The 18,314-nt window shown below is 47.1% G+C and overlaps 1 protein-coding gene across 1 annotated transcript in view; it reads left to right on the forward strand.

Moving 5' to 3' along the window:
• The window catches only part of VPS13D (vacuolar protein sorting 13 homolog D), a 260,740-nt gene that overhangs the window by 211,326 nt on the left and 31,100 nt on the right, over window positions 1-18,314 (forward strand). Inside the window, exon 67 of the mRNA XM_040645796.1 lies at window positions 16,980-17,111. Coding sequence (XP_040501730.1) covers window positions 16,980-17,111 — 132 coding nt within the window. The remainder of the gene's footprint in view (window positions 1-16,979; window positions 17,112-18,314) is intronic.

Below are 18,314 nucleotides of genomic sequence, written 5' to 3' on the forward strand. Positions count from 1 at the left end.
AGTGAGAGGGAACCAGAATTTGAACCCTGGCAGTCTAAACGCAGAGCACACATTCCTAACTTCTGTGCTCCTTCTGGATCATCCCTTGGTCTCTCCCATCAAGACCTCATGGATTTAAATCTGAGGCTTCTTACCAGGTCTCATGATCTACTTCCTTTCGATTCTTGGACATGGATATGGAGTGTGGGAATAGGGTATCTGCCTCTGACCCAGAAGATACGGGAGAAGATGCCAGTGCAGTTGTTGGGGGAACAGGGTGTGTGTGTGTGAGGGGGTATAGTTTCTATAAACTTTGGATCTCATGATGTGAAGGATGCTTATCACATTCATTACCCCCCTACCAGCTTAACCCCGAGACCGTGTGAGAGGCCCGTGGGAGACCCTCACCTTCCAGTGCCCGTGCCTGGAGAACCTGGTCACTGAACTTCGTCTCTAGGAGCTGTCCCAGGTCCTTCCTCCCCCCATCCCCCCGCGCCCCGTCCCCCCACCGCCACCACCGCACCACTGCAGAGAGACCACTGCAGCCTTCCCATGCGGGATTTGTCAGTTTCACAAACCAGCGCTGCTACATCCTGGCTCCACGTTATCCTTGCTCTGCCATCCAGCAAAAGCTGTTTTCACCAGCTGGTCACCTGGGAATTCCAGCTGCTACACAGGAAGCCTTGGAAGGAGACTGTTCGAGTAGTATGTGCTCAGCAGGCTATAACCTCCTTTTTGTGGCCAAGGATAGCTTCTGCTTACTTTGATGCTATGGGGCCTGAAAAAAAATGCTTTTAGGGGTAGGAGAAGCCCCTGAATGGCTGGCCTGCCCTGAGGTCATTGGGTTCTCTTTGGTCATGCTTCTCGGTCAAGGTGCTTCAAAAGCCTGGGTGGAACTAACTTATGGTGTGGACTCCACTTAATGATTGCTAAACCCAAAGTTCANCAGGCCTTGCTACTAGATGTCTCTTCATTGAACACCTGTTTGGAGGTTCTCTTTGTCACATATTTGAATGCGTTTGGCCTCAAGGAGCTATGCTGTACCTTTTGAAGTATGCAGAGAGAAATGCTAAGGGAGTACTGAGCGGTTAAATTGTAGGAAGAAATTCTGCTTTTTAAAATTGCTTTTGTTCAGTGTAACAATGGCTGAAGATGCCATGAGGTGGCCAGATGATCCACTAACTGGGATTTACAGAGATTCTTATCTGCAAAGATTTTAAGACAGTATTAGAGAGTGTCAGTGCCTTTTGTTCCATGCAGAAGGCAGTCTGGTCCGAGCTTTTTGCATCCTAGTGATCCTGTGGAAGGGGAACGATGAAACGCAGCCAAAGAGTCACCTCTTGGTTTATGTGTGACTCACCCTCCTTTGTCTGTGTCAGGGTTGTCCCAGACCTGCCTGCTTCTCTCCACCCCAGGGAGCTTGCTCTTTGGAAAGCCCATGCCTACTCTCCTGATCTGCCTCCACCTCGAGGTCCAGAGGGAGAAACCAACCCTCAGCTGGCAGGAGAGGCTAGAACAGAAGTTTTTGTATTTGCCGTGGGCGGAGTAGGGAGAGGTGCCGTCACCTCTGCTCTGGGCAGATTCCCAGAGGTACCTGCTTTTTCGCAGAGGCGCAGTGAGGCTCAGACAGAGAGGCTGGTGCCGACTGTAGATGGGTCTATGCTTCCCACAAGCATGTGTCCCAGTGCCCAGGGAGGCCACTTGCCGAAAGCTCGTGGTGGGGTGGGCTGGACCAGATCTGAGAAGACTTTGTTCTGCTAACCCCTCTGTCTGAAAGGATCTATCATCTTTCCCCGCTGCCTCGTTGGCTCCCAACAAGCTCTAACACATTTTTGAGTCCACATTGTTTCTAGTCCTGTAGAGGCAAGCCCCCGACCGACAATTCACATGGGTTCAGTCTTGTTGGTTCTTGTTCCTAGGAGGACAAGGCGCTCTGAAGGTTTGGTGTCGACTCTGACCCAGGGGCTGCGTCAGGTTTTTATGAAAGCATAGAAATGCACCTGAGATGACCCCACGCCCCTTTCTTTCATTTTTTGAATTCTCACCACCTGGACCATTAATTCTGCTTTCAAAGGGGGATGGGGAAAGGAGAACATTTCAAAGCAAAACTGATTTGGTCTGTGAACCGGCTTGTCTTCTAGGTTGTACTTCACCCTGATGAGAATCAGAAAGGACAGTCTATAAGCCCCTGAAATGCAATTTCCAGTGAAACCCGAACTTCACTCTAGTGGCTCTGCAGCTGGAGAGCCTCAAAACCAGTTCCAGATGTTCTCTCTCCCTGTGTTAGCAGGCAGGGAATTCCGGGCAAGCTGGGAGGCAGCGTGCTCGTGCACCCATTCTTAGAGTGCCCCTTCTGCAGCCCCTGACTGGCCTCACGGGGCTGTTCAGGGAGAGTGCTGTGAGCACCTGGGCCCTGGCCCTGGCCACCACCTCCCACTCAGCCGTCAGGGCATGTCGCTCCGAGCTGGCCACTTGCTGTGAGCAAGAGAAGCCCTCGCTCTGCTCTTCAAGGTCAAAAAGCAAGATAGGGCTGGAAAAGTCAGTCAGATGGGCTGGGAAGGAGGCCTCCTGCAGAGGACCCTGGGGTTCCCAAAAGCAACACCAGCGGCTCTCGCCACCATCCAGCATAGGGTCAGGCGGTGCCTCCCAGTCTTGAAGGAAGTAGCGAGGATAGTAGTGGTCAAGTCATTGTCCCCCTCCTCTTGAGAAACTCTGCTCGGTCTGCCCCTTATCCGGACGAAAGTCATTCCAAATGAAGCCTGGCTATTCCGACTCCTTTTCCAGCCTGCATCCAGCCCATGCTTGTGTACAGTGTGTGATGATAGAAATTTGAACTCACTCATGCTTTGCTCTTTAAGTGTGCTTTAGACGTTTTGGTGTTTGTACCTCACTGCACCCTGAATCATCTTCTAAAAGAATAGTTCTGTTGTTTGAGTTTAAAAATATGTACAAAGGTGAGCTGTTGTGAAAATTCAAGCGATACACGAGCACTTACAGTGCGTAGACACTGTTCCGAGGACCTTGTGCAAGTTACCTCCTCATAGCAAACCAGTGAGATAGAAACTCTCAGTCCCATTTTAAAGAAGGAAGGAAAAAGAACTCAGTTGCAGTGGCCATTGATAATGCCCAGAAGGCCATTGATAATCCCCAGCCTGGCAGATATTTCTGTGTGCACGTGTGTATGTGTGAGCACATGCATGTGTGTGTATATGATTTTACACAGACAGGAGCACAGGCCTTGTTCACTCAACAGTGACCCTGGAACATCCTTCCATTCCAGAAGTAAATCATCATTTTTAACATTTATGTAATATTAAATTGCATATAATACACTTCCCTATTTTGAAACGCATGACCATTGCCTTCTAGGAAGTTGAAACGTTTTGTGCTCCCACCCACAGTGCTTGAGAGGACCCATTTCTCCAACCCTCTGCCAGCCCTGGCTATTCACCCGTTCAAATGCCAGCCAAGAGTTTTATGAAGTAAATCCTACACTGAGAGCAAGGCATTGTGGTTCTTTTAAGTCCACGCCGACCTGATCCGAGAGAATGAACGTTTCCATGTTACTGCGTGCGTTTCTTCGATAATTAGGAGTGTGGAAGCATCTTTTCCTACTTCCGTTGGCCATTTGGATTTCTTGTTTTATGAATTCCCTTTGCGTATTCCTCGCCGTTTAACCCCTTCTACAGCCCTCGAGATCAGAGTTTGTCTCCCTTTTTAGTGTTTGGCTTTGTCTCCTACCCTCCTGTCTTGGCCCGACCCTTCCAGTAGTTGTCATTTAATCCATCTCTCATCCATATTAGTACATATCTTTCTTCCAAATATTAATGAAATTTAGATTAGTCACTGTGTGACTCCCTGTAAGTTAACGTCTGCACCTTCACTTTACGAAAGGAGAGCTGTCACCGCTCCCAGTTCTTCAGTCGGTTGTTTTAGCATTGAGAATGAGGCTTCAATCACATGTTTTAGGATTTTATGCGCTGTGGTCTGTTAGCCGGCTTTTATCTTGTTGTTTTTTTCCTCCGATTTCTCCCTATTTGATTAGCACTAAATTCTGTTGTAAAACTTGGCAGGTTAGTACTGATGCTATAACTTATTGTCTTAATAAAAATCTTACCCTTCCTGTAGGCAGGACCCTCCTTGAAGCCAGGCCTTCCCGGGCAGCCCTCTGTCTGTGTGGTGCCAGACCTCCTAGCAGTCTCATCACAGATGCATTTTCTAGGTTTCTTCCCCACCCATTTCAAGAAAGTCAGTCTTACCTTCCTAACTGAACTATAAGCTTCCTAAGGTTAGGCTTCTGCCTTCATTGCTATCCCTCTAGGATCTCCAGAATGTTCGATACAGTGATGGGTCAGAGTATTTACTAAAGAGATTTTCTTGAGCACTTATACTGATTATAAGTTTACTGAGTCCAAGGGAATCAGAAAGACCCAAGATCAAGTTTGACTTTGCCACTTACCAACTGAATGGCCTTGAGCAATCTTGATAATCTCTGTAAGGCACGATTTCCTCCTCCATGAAATGGAATACTAGTTTAAAAACTTCCTATAAGAATGTTGTGAGATGAGCGTGCCCCGTGTATAGTCAGCACAGTAAATGCAGCTGTGGGGACACAGTGTGGACCGTGGCGGCCCAGCCGTCTTCGTTCTGGTGTCTCTCACGTAAGGTTGATGGGGAAAATAAGGAGGTAAGAGAGCTGGTTGAGGTGGCAGTACACTAAGTTTTTCCCTGGAGTATCCTTAGAGGCTCTTTGTGCTCCTCTGTGTAAAGGCTCGTTGTTGAGTCTGAATCTGGTTTTTTCCAACATGGAGCCTTATAATCACTCAGGGACTCAACACGATGCCACAAGTTTAAAACATGCCAATTTCTCTCTCATGCTGTGCCAGTTTTTCTTAAATGGAAATATGAGTGGCTGTGCTTATGCTTGCATGTACGTGTGTGTGTGTGTGAGAGAGAGAGAGAGAGAGATGCTTAAGAAATAAAGATGGGGTCGGATTTTGCCTGGCATAACAAATTCATCCCTGGTAGCCTCTAAGCATTTTACCAAATGGACATTAATTGGTTTCCTTCTGTTCTATTTTTATTTTGTAGTCATTTTAATGTATATGGAGCCAACTCCTTCAAATGAGACATTTTGTCATCAAAACATGTTATTTAGGTTAACCACCACGGGCCTAGCTTCAGTGGCATTGAGGACTGTGGAGGAGGGGTCCAAGGGCTTGTTCCCCCATGACCTAACCACAGCCGTCTCTAACGCACATGTGCCAAAACCCAGGCCGCCGACAGCCCTGTGTCATCCACATTGTGAGCTTGGCACACCCGACTCCTGGTGCCAGCTCCTGCCCCTCCCTGCCTGCCTCCGGTGGCCCTCAGCCCTGCTGTGGCCTGTGGCACAAGAGCCCTTCTGGCCCACGTCACCTTCGTGCGCTGATTAGACAGGAATCCACAGATCTGTTGAGTGCAACGTTTAATGTGACACAGATGTGGACACACTGCAGATCTTTCTGCTTTACAAATTTTCAGCTTTTTGCATTTCATCAGTGTTGCTTATTATTTACAGAATGTAACTTGAGACAGCAGAACAGATTGTAATTTTTTAAAAAAGGTTTGGGGGGTGATGGGGCCGCAGGGGATCTGGGAGAAAAAAAAATCCAGTAGTGTGGAATGTTGTTTGCTGTCCAGACCAAACAAACCAGTTTGCCAAGGGTTGATGGACTGTGGCAGTCAGTCCCATTCATGTTCACACTGGCAGCACTTAATTATAAGGCAGCGTGACCTTCTTATCACCAAATGAAGAGCAGTCTTTTGTCACCGACTTGAACGTCATGGCACCAGGCAGACACGAAGCTTTTGTCAAGGCCCCGAAGGGTATCATGGAGCTGCCAGCCTGTGTCCTGCTTCCTTCCTGTCCAAAGAGAAAGGACACCTTGGAAGACTCACTCCCCACTCAGACACGTGAATGTTCTCCTTGCCTTATTCCTGCTCTGGCTCTATACCCACCCACTGTGGAAAGAGCCAGAATAAAGAAAAATCTCTTCTTTTGCCTGAAAAATCCAAGATACTCTTGAGGCCATTGGAATGATGGGCCAGAGCCAGTCGGACACAAGTTCAAAGAGAAGGTGCCATCTCTTGTTGGTAGAGGGGGCAGATCTGACTAGAGGCTTCTGAGAAAGCCCAGCCGCGGGGTCAGTTTGATGACCAACAATAGAAAAGCACCAGCTGGTCAGCANCAGGAAGATGAAAAGGAGTCGGTGATGGATGGGTCGATTCCTTTCTGCTTCTAGGTCAAAAGAGACTAAAACTTGGGACTGAGCTCATGAAAGCCATACATTAAAAAGCCTGTGAAGAGAGCTCTCCTTGGAACGAGAGCTAGTGCAGAGAATCGGTCACCTTGGTCGGAAGGTTCTGAGCTGTGTCAGCACGGAGTGTCGAGGCTGGATGAGCCTGGGCCTCTGAGCAGCTTCCGGAGTACCAGGCCCCACTCTTTTCCTGTGCTGGAGAAGTGCAGACGGTGCGCGGTCCCCCAAGGCCACCAGGCAGCCATCCAGTGGCTCCCTGGGAGAACGCCACCGAGGCAGTAACTTTCTGGCGTGCCCCCACGGAAGAACGACCCGAATGCCTGTGCTCCAGGGGTTCCTGGGTTGTCACCAAGTCCCCGCCTTTCTTGGGCTTAGACTGCCCCCCCCCGTCCCCCGCTCCCACGGGTGTGGCAGCAGCAGCTCCAGCCCTCCTGCCGCCGGTGCTGGTGCAGTCTTGTGACCGTCGGTCTGTCCAGTTATTGACTCTGCCTGTGCCAGGAACTGTACTGGGCGCTGTGGAACAACAGTGCGTAAGACACACAGAAAACTCGGGTTCCACGTCGCTTCTGCTCAACACTTCGCTCGCGCTCCGGGCCACGGCTGGCTTCAGAATGCGAGCCCCCCTCCCTGGAAGAGGTTGGTGGCTGCAAAGATGGGGTGTCATCCTTCCAGGGTCTCAGTGTGACCCTCTGCCGCCTCCAGGCTAAGCTCAGGGCCTGAAGCAGAGCCTGCTTATCCCCAGGACTGTGGAAGCTACGGGTCAACTTGGATTCTCGTGACAGTTGTTAGTTAATCTTGTGTCTGGTCCGTTTTTGAGGCATCTTCTTCCGTTCCCTTTTTCTCCTTTTCCACCCTCCCCCTCCCCCACACTCTGCCTGATGGTAGAAGATGGTATAGAACTTCCAGCCTGGATGAATGGGAGGTCTTGAAACAAGCAAACAAACAAATCACCAGCAGCCTCTTGGTGGGCTGCAGCACCGCATACCTGCTCTGCCGTGGTCACGGGGGAGGCCGCGGGCAGGGGGTGGGCGATGATACTGAGGGTGCATCCCCAGCCCCTCTTCAGGGCAGCTCCGTTTGCAGGTGTATCAGGTTATCTTACAAATGTCATTTAGGGAAAGGGTTCTGCCACTAAAACTATCTTTAAAAAAATCTCTGTTATGATGAATTTTATGAATGGCAGTGTTCTAAAACTCCCGATTCCAGTTGTCAGAATTTGCCATTTGGTGTAATTTAATGAGCTGCGAGGTGGCTTAGCTCCAGCTCTTTAAGGACAGTCGCTAAGCACACGGGATGGATGGGATGGACCAGGTGGGTGAACACTCAGGTACCTGTGCCTCTGAACATTCGATGTACTGCTTCTGGGACATTCGTACATGTTCAGTAAATCATGTTTCCGTAGTTTTTCAGGCTTAAACTTTTCAAGTTGTGCATTTTGGTATTTTCCATTGATTGAAGACCCAAGAATTCTGAATAAGGGTAGGGGAGAGGGAGACAGCTTTTATGAGTACCTACTGTGTGCCAGACATGGTACTGTGTACTTTTCATATATTCATTATCTCAGCATTATCAACCAACCAGGCAAGTATCATATTCCCATTTATTGATAAACAGTCTGCCAGCAGTCTAGTAACTTCTTCAAGATCACTCCGCTAATAAGTGAATGGACTGGGATTTCAGTCTGTGTTTGTCTTTTTCCAAAGCCTTCCGTTCTTCTCTATACCACCATTCTCCTAAATTTCATCTCTCTCTTAAAAGAGATCAACTTTTGGAAGAAGGTAGATAATATAAAGATTAAAAGAAAGAAACTAGTAATCATTTGCCAGAAATCAGTCTGAAAAGATCTGGTTTATTTGGTTTAATCGGCTTGTTGTCATTAGCCTTTGCACTTAAGAGCCACAAAATCAAGTTTACCAGGAATTGTGTGCTTTGGCCCAAGTGAAGTATCTTGGGATTGACATTTGAGGTGACAGGTTAGCAAGGAATTTGCCTGTGGCTTGAGAGATTCCTGTAAGCACTGCACTCTGATTTCAAAACACTGTGTTTAGAACACAAACGAAGCTTGTGTTGGTCAAATACCTCGTTTTTGTAATGATGTTGAAAGTTGCAAACCGCTTTATAAGCTGTCTACTGTTAAAAAAAAAAAAAAAAAAAAAAAAGCAAAGCAACCCCTGAATGCATACAGAAAGTCATTTTAGGAAATCCGAGGTGATCAGGCCATAATCTCACTATAACATTATCCACTTGATTGGAATTCTTAATGAAGCCAGCCGGCTTTGCCCCTCCCCCACCCTCATGAACAGGTAGGCTCACACCCCACCCCCACCGAGGCAGTTAGTTGGCCTCAGAAAAAAATTTTTGAGTAGTGTTGTTCTTCGAGGTTAAATCCCAGTAGGCGTATCTGTTGGCATGAGTCCTACCAGCTGTCACAGTTGCAGTGTCATGGGGTCCCCAAAACATGTGTTGGGTTATAGGAAGCCTTGACCCCTATAAACAAGTCAGGTGTGAATCCCACTGATGGGAGAAAGCCCAGCCCAGGAAATGTTGTCCCCACTGCAGGATGTCAAATTACTAAAAACTTCACAGCGATAGGAATATAATTGCTAACGATTTCATGAATCAGCATCTTTCCCACATTTTTCAGTTGTGACAATACAATGAGAATTTTGTGTGTTACACATATGACTTAAGAACTCTAGAGAGAAGCAAGTAGAATGTTAACAAGAAAGCAGAAGAAAAAGGGAAATATTTCTGTCTGAAGTAGTTTCCCCAGTAAGAAAACTAAGCGAGAAAGATTGGCTGTTGGACCCTAGCCAGCGCATCCTGGCTAAGCTAGGTAAGGGCCCGCCTTGCGTACCCGTGGCACTCTCCACAGACACGTCCTCGTCGCTGTCACCATCACAGGCAGCATTTCGTTGATTGCCTATCACATACCAGGCACTGTTATAAGCGCTTAGATGCATAAGGTACTCTGCACAACAACCTCATTATTATCATCCCCATTTTACAGATGAGGAAACCAAGGCTCCAAGAGGTTATACAACTTGCCCTAGGTCACAGTTTGTAAGTGGTGGAACTGGGGTTCCAACCAGGCAGCCTGGCCGCAGAGCCTGGCCTCTCCCCTGGTGCCCCCCTGCTGCATTAGAATTGCTTGCTCTTCTTTTCTTTTTTTTTTTTTTTTAAGATTTTATTTATTTATTTGAGAGAGAGAGAGCACAAGTGATGGATGAGGGGCAGAGGGAGAGGGGCAGAGAGAGAGGGAGAAGCAGACTCCCCACTGAACAGGGAACCCGATGTGGGGCTCGATCCCAGGACCCTGGAATCGTGACCCGAGCTGAAGGCAGACGCTTAGTTGACTGAGCCACCCAGGCGCCCTGAATTGCTTGCTTTCGTTTATCTTCTACATTAGACTCCACCAGGGTCCCTGGAAACTTGATTCATCCCTGTCTTCTCAAAGGCCTGGCGCTAGGCTATGCACATGATAGCTCAGGAAGAGTCGTTACATGGGGTGGGGGTACGGGGGCAGAGGCAGACGCAAGGCTCTGAAGGCTCTGAGCAAGCTCGTTTTTCTGGCTGCCTTAGTTTGGATCCTCGGTTTCATTCTGCCCAACCTATTTTTTCGTGTGCTCAAAATCCAAATTGTCGTAGCAAATATTTGGTGCAATTTTCTGGGTTCAAGGTTTAGTGCAGCCAGAGCTTAGCAGATATTATTAAACCAGTGGATTGAATGCTGTCCCTGAGTGGGTTCTAGAAAGTGGATTTCTGTTTGTCATGGAACTCTGGGGAAGAATTTCTCATGTAAACTGAGCCAAACTTTAGAGGCTTTCATCCTCTCGTGGAATCTTCTCTGATTACAGTTTCCACTGAAAGGAGTAAAATCCGTGGAGGAAAATGCTTTCCCACTTAGTCTTTGGAAGTGGGGACAGTAGGGACAAGAGGGCTAGAGGTCAGGGATGAGATAGAACTCATGGTGTGGCAGGCTTTCTTGAACTTCCAGACAGTCTGCCACAGTGGGTATCGGAGGCAGTTTTAACCAGTTCGTACACTCCAGTGCAGAGTCTTGTTTAGACAGACTATTGAGTCCTTTCAGAGAACTGACAAATGTTTGGTTGAACCATTCAGTCGAGAATCCTGGTATCTTGTAGCTGCCATCCATTAACAGTATTTGAAGAGATAGTCTGAGTTGACCTTCTGTTCTGAGCTTAACTGTTTGTGCTCAGTTGAGCACAGTATATAGCTGGAAGATATTTAATTAAAACAAAAGTCTTGGACACACACATAAAGTAAATGCAGGCACAATCCATCACTCTGTTGGGGTCAGTACACACAGCCCCTGAGGAAGGTGGCAATCATCAGGCAAATACACGTTCTGTTGTACTAGGAAGTCACATGTTTGACACATACGCTTTCTCCTCATTTACTGATTGTTTTTGAACCTCCCTTGGTTGATAGACATTGGCCATGAGAAATTTCTCAACCGACTAATAGCTGAACTTAAGCTGTACAGGGGTATGGGCCTGTGTGTACAGCATCTGTCTTCAGCTAACAGAGCTATGACATAGTTACTCATCAAATAAGCAAAGAACAAATAACGGCTGGCCAACTGTTGACCCTCGGGCTGAAAGGCAAGACCAACCCAAGTGGAACTGGTTAGATCTCCTCGTGTCACCTTGTTTGGATTTATTGTTGCTTAAAGAAAATGACACGGACTGTTTTCATGATCCTCATCTTTGGTTTGGGGCCTCCCGTGTATGTCCGATAGCAGTGGCCAGATGCAGACCTCTTCTGTATCGATCCCGCTCACTGGGGGGATATCTGCTGTGTATCAGCCACTGTATCAGCAGCCCCTTCCCTGGGGGAGGCGTCCGCGCCGTGCCGCCGACTCTCTGACATTTTCATGGAGTTCAAAGCTCAAGTTCATTTGGTGCTGACATTTTGGATTAGCTGGTTGACTGGAAGGCCTGCTTCTTTCTATACACTGTGAAATTTATAAACCGCAGCAGCTGAGAGCTTAAAATGGCCGACAAACCCCCAGCTGGCAGCAATTAAATACACCACAGACCTTTGGCTAAACAAAGGTTTGTGGAGGCAGAGTTGCTGCATATGCACTAAACAGACTCATGTTTTAAACCATCTTTTATGTCAAGTGTTAGTAAGAGACGCTGTCAACTAATGAGAGGTGAGTGGGCGGAGTTCTGCCACCTCTCGTGTCCTGGAGGATCCATTACCCCCAGGGCTGTAGTGCCGAGACCCTGCCCAAGAAGCAGCACATCCTGACAGGGAAGGTGATCAAGGGACGGGGAGCAAGGCAAGCGGGGGAGGCCAGAGGATGGTCCAACAGTGGTGGGCCAGCGTACCTTAGAAGTGGACCCTTCGACTCTAGCATCCGCAAGCAAGGCTCCACAGCTACTCCATTTCTTGTAATGGGCACCGTCATCCTTTAGGTTGAAAAGAAAAGATGGGGATGAGAAGACAGCAAGAGGGGCTCCTGGGTGGCTCAGTTCGTTGAGCATCTGCCTTTTTCTCAGGTCATGATCTCCGGGTCCTGGGATCCAGCCCCGCATCCGGCTCTCTGCTCAGCGGGGAGTCTGCTTCTCCCTCTCCCTCTGCCTCCCCCACTCCTGCTGTCTCTCACACACACTCTCTCTCTCTCTCAAATAAATACATAAAATCTTAAAAAAAAACTTAAAAAGGACAACAGGATGCCATTTCATATCCATTCAAGCAGCAAAAACTTGAGAATCTAGACCAGTACTGCTTAACATGCAGTTTAAATTTAAATTAATTTAAATTACATTTTAAAAATTCAGTTCCAAATAAATAAATGAGTAAAAATTCAGTTCCTTGGTCACACTAGCAATATTTCAGTTGCTTAGTAGCCATACGTGACCAGTGGCTATGTTATTGGACAATGCTGTCCTAGACAGTACCAAGTGTCGGAAAGAATATAGATTGCGAAGCTCTCTTACATGCATTGTTGGTGGGGATATAAATTTGAAAACAAAGTAAATCGTCTTCTTAGGTGAACATTCATGCCTGGTGATCCAGCAAATAACAGGAATGTTCATAGCAGCCTTGTTTGTAATAGCAAAACCTGGAAATAACCTGTGTACCATTAACAGGAAAACGGGTGAATGATAGTATATCCATACAGTGGAATGATAGTAATAAGCAGGTACGATAAATGGATTATAGATGCACACAAAAGAATGGCTAAATCTTAGCAGTATGACTTAAAAGAAGAAGAAGTAAGTCCCCAAACATAAAAAGGCAGTGACATCCTTTTTCAAAAGCTTAAACAACTAAAACCAAAGAGTATAATGAGACTATACCAGAGCATATGTTGAAATGTGGTAAGACTACAGGAAGGAGAGACGCAAAGGAATGATAAGTACAAGATTTAGAATAGTGACTGTCTTAGGTGGGGGGCGGGGGGAGGGAACAGCAGAGGACCACACAGAGAGATTCAGGTTATGGTCAACGACGGCATTTTTGTGTTGGGGATGGTGGTTTCACAGATGTTTATTATACCATTTAAAATAAAGGAAAAAAAGACCAATGATGACAGTGGGCCTTGAACTGAGGATAATGATGAGCGTAGTCCTAAAGCCCAGTTTAAAAGAGAATAGAGCCCTTTCCTTCCAGGGAACATGAATACAGGAAAGTGACTTAAGAACTCACTCAGAGGGGAGCCTGGGTGACTCAGTCCTCAAGCGTCTGCCTTCGGCTCAGGGCGTGATCCCAGGGTCCTGGGATCGAGCCCTGCATCAGACTCCCTGCTCTGCTGAGAGCCTGCCTCTTCCTCTCCCACTCCCCCTGCCTGTGTTCCCTCTCTCGCTGGTAGTCTCTCTCTCTCTGTCAGATAAATAAATAAAATCTTAAAAAAAAAAAAAAAAAGAACTGTCACTCAGAAATAGACACGTCGCATTCCTGAGTCACAGAGGATGAACAAAGATGGTTGCTGTTACCTGCAGCCACACTGGTTTCGAAGGGTTATTTGAATTTAGAGTGCCATCATCAACAGGTGGAGAAAACAGTTCCATCACCCAGTGGCCTGCACTGGAGAAAATCACCTTAAAGTTTTTGCTGGCGTACGAGGTTTGAAAACACTAGCTTATGGGATTTTTTAAATAATTATTTGATTAAGTTTGGTGCCAGATTTGTTCACACAGTGACTTTAAGTGCACACACACACACACACACACACACATGCACACACACACACCCTGTAGCCTCCAACTTGGGCTTTAGAAGTTAAAATTTTAGGTAAGTTTTGGAGAAGAAAGGATAGTTTTTCAGATACCAACAGCAATGAAGCAATAGGGAATTCTGGGAAGAATTCCTTTAACCCCTTTGTGCTCCTAGTAAGAGTATCTCTAAACCACCCCTTCTGGCAGCCCCTAGAGTTATAAGGCTATAAGGGAAGACTGTTTCCTTCCAGGGCAAAGCTGAACTCTTTTTTCTTCTATGTCCATGTGAAAAATGAGCCTTAAATGCCACAGTGAGCTCCTCCAGTCAGCAGTGTCTGAACGCTATGCCCAGCCTCCCCTTGATAGTTAGTTGGTCAGAGAATGAGGACCTTGGAAGTGGGAAGACACTTTGTAACCTGTTGAGGAAGATGGATAAGAAACGTAACAGATAGGCAGTGTATACCCACTAGGGAGCTACTTGACTTTCCTGTTCTCTGGTGTTTGGATGGGCTTATGGTTTACTTCAGAGATGTGCTGGGAGTGGAGGTGAGGTTGGGTCAGTGAAATTTGGGGAGGATCCTGAGGGATGCCATGGAGTAAAGAAATAACTGTATACACCGGACAACTATTTGATAATTAACACGGGGCACACTTACTTACATTCTCAGCTATTCTATAGTTGTTACAAGATGTGATTTCTAGGAGCTCAGGTCCAGAAACAAGCCTCCTTTCCTTGACCCTTCTGGCTTCTTTGGATCCCACCAGAGGAATTTAGGACTCTTTGTAAGTCTTCTTCTCATTGGTAGCAGGCTGTTCCCACTTTGGGTACTAATGAAAAGATTGTTTCTTTTAAGGAAAATACATGTGTTAGCAAAGACATTAATTTCATGACTGTGCCTTCCTGCCCCTTCCTTGGTTTTGGTCAGTGGCTGAATAAACACACCCTAGACCTTTCTTTCAGGAAGATATGACTCTAGCTGGTTCACATTTTGCCTTAACTTTGTTGACCTCCAAGGTTCAGAATCACTGGTCTTCAAACTCTCCACCAAAGTTTGTATACCACCTTTACTTTTGAGTTCCATGGCTAAAATGGCCCGTATGGCTGCCCGCCCCAACAAGTGCATTCATTCATTTACTCAACTAATGTTTATTGTTTTTCAACCAGGAACCGAGTACTGTTCTAGATCCCAGGATAGCAGTGAATGAAACAAAATCCTTTTCATGGAGCTAATGTTCCAGATGGGGTGCCAAGCAATTAAGCAAATGTTTTATCTAAGTGAGATGTGAAGCAAATGTGTTTTGGACATGTGGCTAACTTGATCTAACTTGTATTTTAAAAGCGTTATTCTTGTTGCTGTGAGGAGAACAGGTGAGGGGGAAATAGGATAAATTACAAGACTATTGTAATAATCCATTACAAATCCGGAGATGGTTTGTTGGTTATGATAGAGATGGAGAAGTAGTTGGAATGGGGGTATATATGGATGTTGAGCCCGCAGACCTCCCAATGGATTGGGAAGATGTGGTGAGAAGCATCAGGATGAAACCTTACATTGACAAGCTGTGGGGAACGGGCCCCGTCATGTTCCTCTTGGAGGGGACTTTGGGCTTCTGCCCCAATAGCCCAAACCTCTTCCAGGAACTTCACGGGTGACAGAATAGTAGGGAAAAGGACCCTTCATTAGCCTGCCCTGGGCAGGGCTTGGGATGACAGGAGTTGTCTCACGGGCAAGGCGACCAGAGCAGGGCTTTGCTGCCTGGGAAAGGGTACCACACTCCTTCCCTGTGATTGGCCAGCATCCCTCAAACAGCAGTTGACCGGCTTCTCCACCGGTGGCCCTACAGCAGCTCCTTACACTGCACTCCCTACCTTCAGTCAATGAGCGTGTAAATAGCCAACTAAACCTTGAGGCCAATATTTAGAAGGCCTAAATCTTGCAGAAGAAATTGAGACTATGTGTAGTGGGAGACTATGTGAGTACATGATGTAAATAAAGTTTTTTTACCCATTCCCGTAGTACAGGCCATTGAAACTTCTTGACCGTCTCCTTACATCACCCTTGAAGAGCTCAATTAGTGGTATCTAGGGCATCCTTAGTCCTGAGCTTTTAAAAATTTATCACTGGATTTCTGGCTCTCCAGCACATATCAAACATTAACCAGGTATGGGACTTAATGCACCATGGCCCAGAGCAGAGTGTTGACCTGGGTCCAGGAGCACTTTGCAATGTCCCAGTTTCGCCACTGCCTCATTGCGTGCGTGGCCTGTGGCAAGTTTCTGGCTGTTTCTGTCCATATTACTACCCCTGTTTGCCCACCCAGGCACTTTGGTGCCTTTGCAAGTAAGTCTCTACACTACCTTTAGTACATGGTTCTGATGCACTGATTCAAGCCTTATTCCTCTCTGTCAGCTGTGTCTAGAGAGGGGTGTTTTGCTTCAGTGGAATCCAGGAACAAATAATGAAAAGTACAGCGAGTACAAGGCCGAGGACAGACCCGGCACACTCTTATCAGTCATCTGAAATATGCACAGCCTTTCCAAGACAAATATGGACTCCTGTTTCTAGGAAAACACCGAAAAGTACTTATCAATTACCCTGTATATGGTTTGTGGAAAAAGACAACATCAGCCTACCCTGAAAGCCATGGCAAAGCAGATTCCTTTGGGCAACCGACAGCCGAGTGGCATGAGTTACAGCCGCTGCAGAATCCCAGACTGTGGCCTGGGCCCAGTCCATGGAGCCTCTCCTCGCCCTCCTGAGATTCCTGTGTCCCTCGCCCTGTGCCCAGGCACTGAGCTCCTCCTAAAAGAAGTCCAGAAGCCTGACATGTGCTTCCTAGATGCCCAGGCTCCCTCACTGTTCTTCCTGGCCCTTGCAAGTCCAGAGGCGCCTCTCCCAAAGATTCCTAGAAAAGCGGGGTTTTCCCAAGTCTCAGTAATAACAACAACAGGAGCCATCCCTGGTAGCTAGCCCACATCCTGTCCAGCACAGGCTCCACGAGCCGTCCTGTGAGGAACGTGTCCTCCCATTTTACGGAGAAAACTAGACCCTGGCATTAAAGAAGCGAACTCGCTTGTCCATGGTTGCCTAGTCAGAAAATGGCAGAGACAGGGTTCTCGAAAAAACTAGAGTCTCAGGGTGCCTGGGTGGCTCAGTCGGTGAAGCATCTGCCTTCAGCTCAGGTCATGGCCCCAGGGTCCTGGGCTCGAGCCCCACATCGGGCTCCCTGCTCAGCAGGGAGTCTGCTCCTCCCTCTGCCTCTGTGTTCGCATGCTCTCTCGCTCTCACTCTCAAATAAATAAATAAAATCTTTAAAAAATAAACAGCAAAACTGGAGTCTCAAACGGCTCCCTCCTAGTGCATTCACAGGTGGTGCTGCAGCTTAGTTCCGGTCGCTAAATTCGGAGTCTGCCTTGTGTGACATCGTGCTTTTTCTTTCAGATGAGGAAGGGAGATCATTTGAACCATCACACTTAACCTCCCTGCTTGGTGTTCCTTTCCCCATGCAGGACTCAAGCCCAGAGGGTTCGGAAGCCGCGCTGCTGCACCGGGCCCCAGGGGCTGCTTCCCCGCTACTCTGAGAGCCAGGCCGAAGGGCAGGAGCAGCTCTTCAAACTAACGGACAACATTCAAGATGAATTGTAAGTGGAGCCGTGGGAAAACGGCCGTGTTGGCTCGCTGAGTTCGTTGTCTTTTCTGTCTCTGAGTCCGAGAAGTTTCTCTTGTTCCGAGCATCATCGTGCCTCTTAGACTTTGGAACTTGTCGGAGATTCCTTGGCCCAAACGTTCTGTATGTGTAGGTATAACTACTTGTCCGAAGTCTCTTACTCAAAGCAGCGATTCTCAGACTGAGTCCCACAGTGGGACCTCAGTGTTTTGTTTCTCAAAAATGGCCGTCTCTTCCTAGTTTGGAGAGAGGAAAAGGAGTCACACGTTCTCAACCTTAAGGCTTTTTTCTGTGTAAAACGTTCTTGAGCTCTGGTGTTCTACTGTTTGCTGCAGAATGCCTAGTGAAGGAAAACAATCAAATGGCAAGCAACTAGTAGCTGAAAATTTTAGAAAAGCAATCTTTAAAACATTGTTTTGTTACTCTTTGAATGCTAAGCCTTACATACCTCGGGTCTTGGAGTATTTTCAGTTAGTGAAATTATTCCAAGTTGATATGATAGGATTCAGTATATCACTATTTCAGGATATTCCGCGGAGACCCTTTTATCAGAAAATGCTCTGTAACTGAAGTAGCTGTTAGAACCCTCCAGTCCGGAGAAGGCGTTTGGTTATGCCTGATGAGTCGCAAAATGCTCGCTTAATTTCTTTTAAATTCATGCTTATTTATCTCCTTTAAGCTAAAGCAAGAAAAAAAGAGGGTTCTGAGGGCCGTGAATATTTTTGGGTTGATGGAGGAGTGTCTGAAGCAGAGGTGAGTTCAGGATAGCCTTCATTGTCATTATTAGAGACCGTGTTAAGCCGACCTCATCTCATATTTTTGTAGCAGTATTTGAATGGAGGCATCAAAAATTAAGTCCAGAAATCATTTGCTGCTTACTGGATAGGACGGCTTCTTCCTGGATGTGTTTCGTGTAAGCCAGACCCCCCGCAGTGTTACTGGAAGGTCTCTTGAGGATAGAGGTGTATTATATTGCCTTAGCTCGGGCTGCCGTAAGAAGTACCATTTTCTCACAGTTCTGGAGGTTGGGAAGTCCAAGATCAAGGCACTGGCCAGTTTGGTTCCTGGTTCTCTTCCTGCCTTGCAGATGGCCAGCTTCTGGCTGTGTTCTCATATGGCCGAGAGCGAGCGCGTGCAGGCAAGAGCTCTGGTGTCTCTTATAAGGACACTAATCGTG

This window comes from Ursus maritimus, unplaced genomic scaffold, assembly GCF_017311325.1.
Source record: "Ursus maritimus isolate PB19 unplaced genomic scaffold, ASM1731132v1 scaffold_32, whole genome shotgun sequence".
Lineage (NCBI taxonomy): Eukaryota > Metazoa > Chordata > Mammalia > Carnivora > Ursidae > Ursus > Ursus maritimus.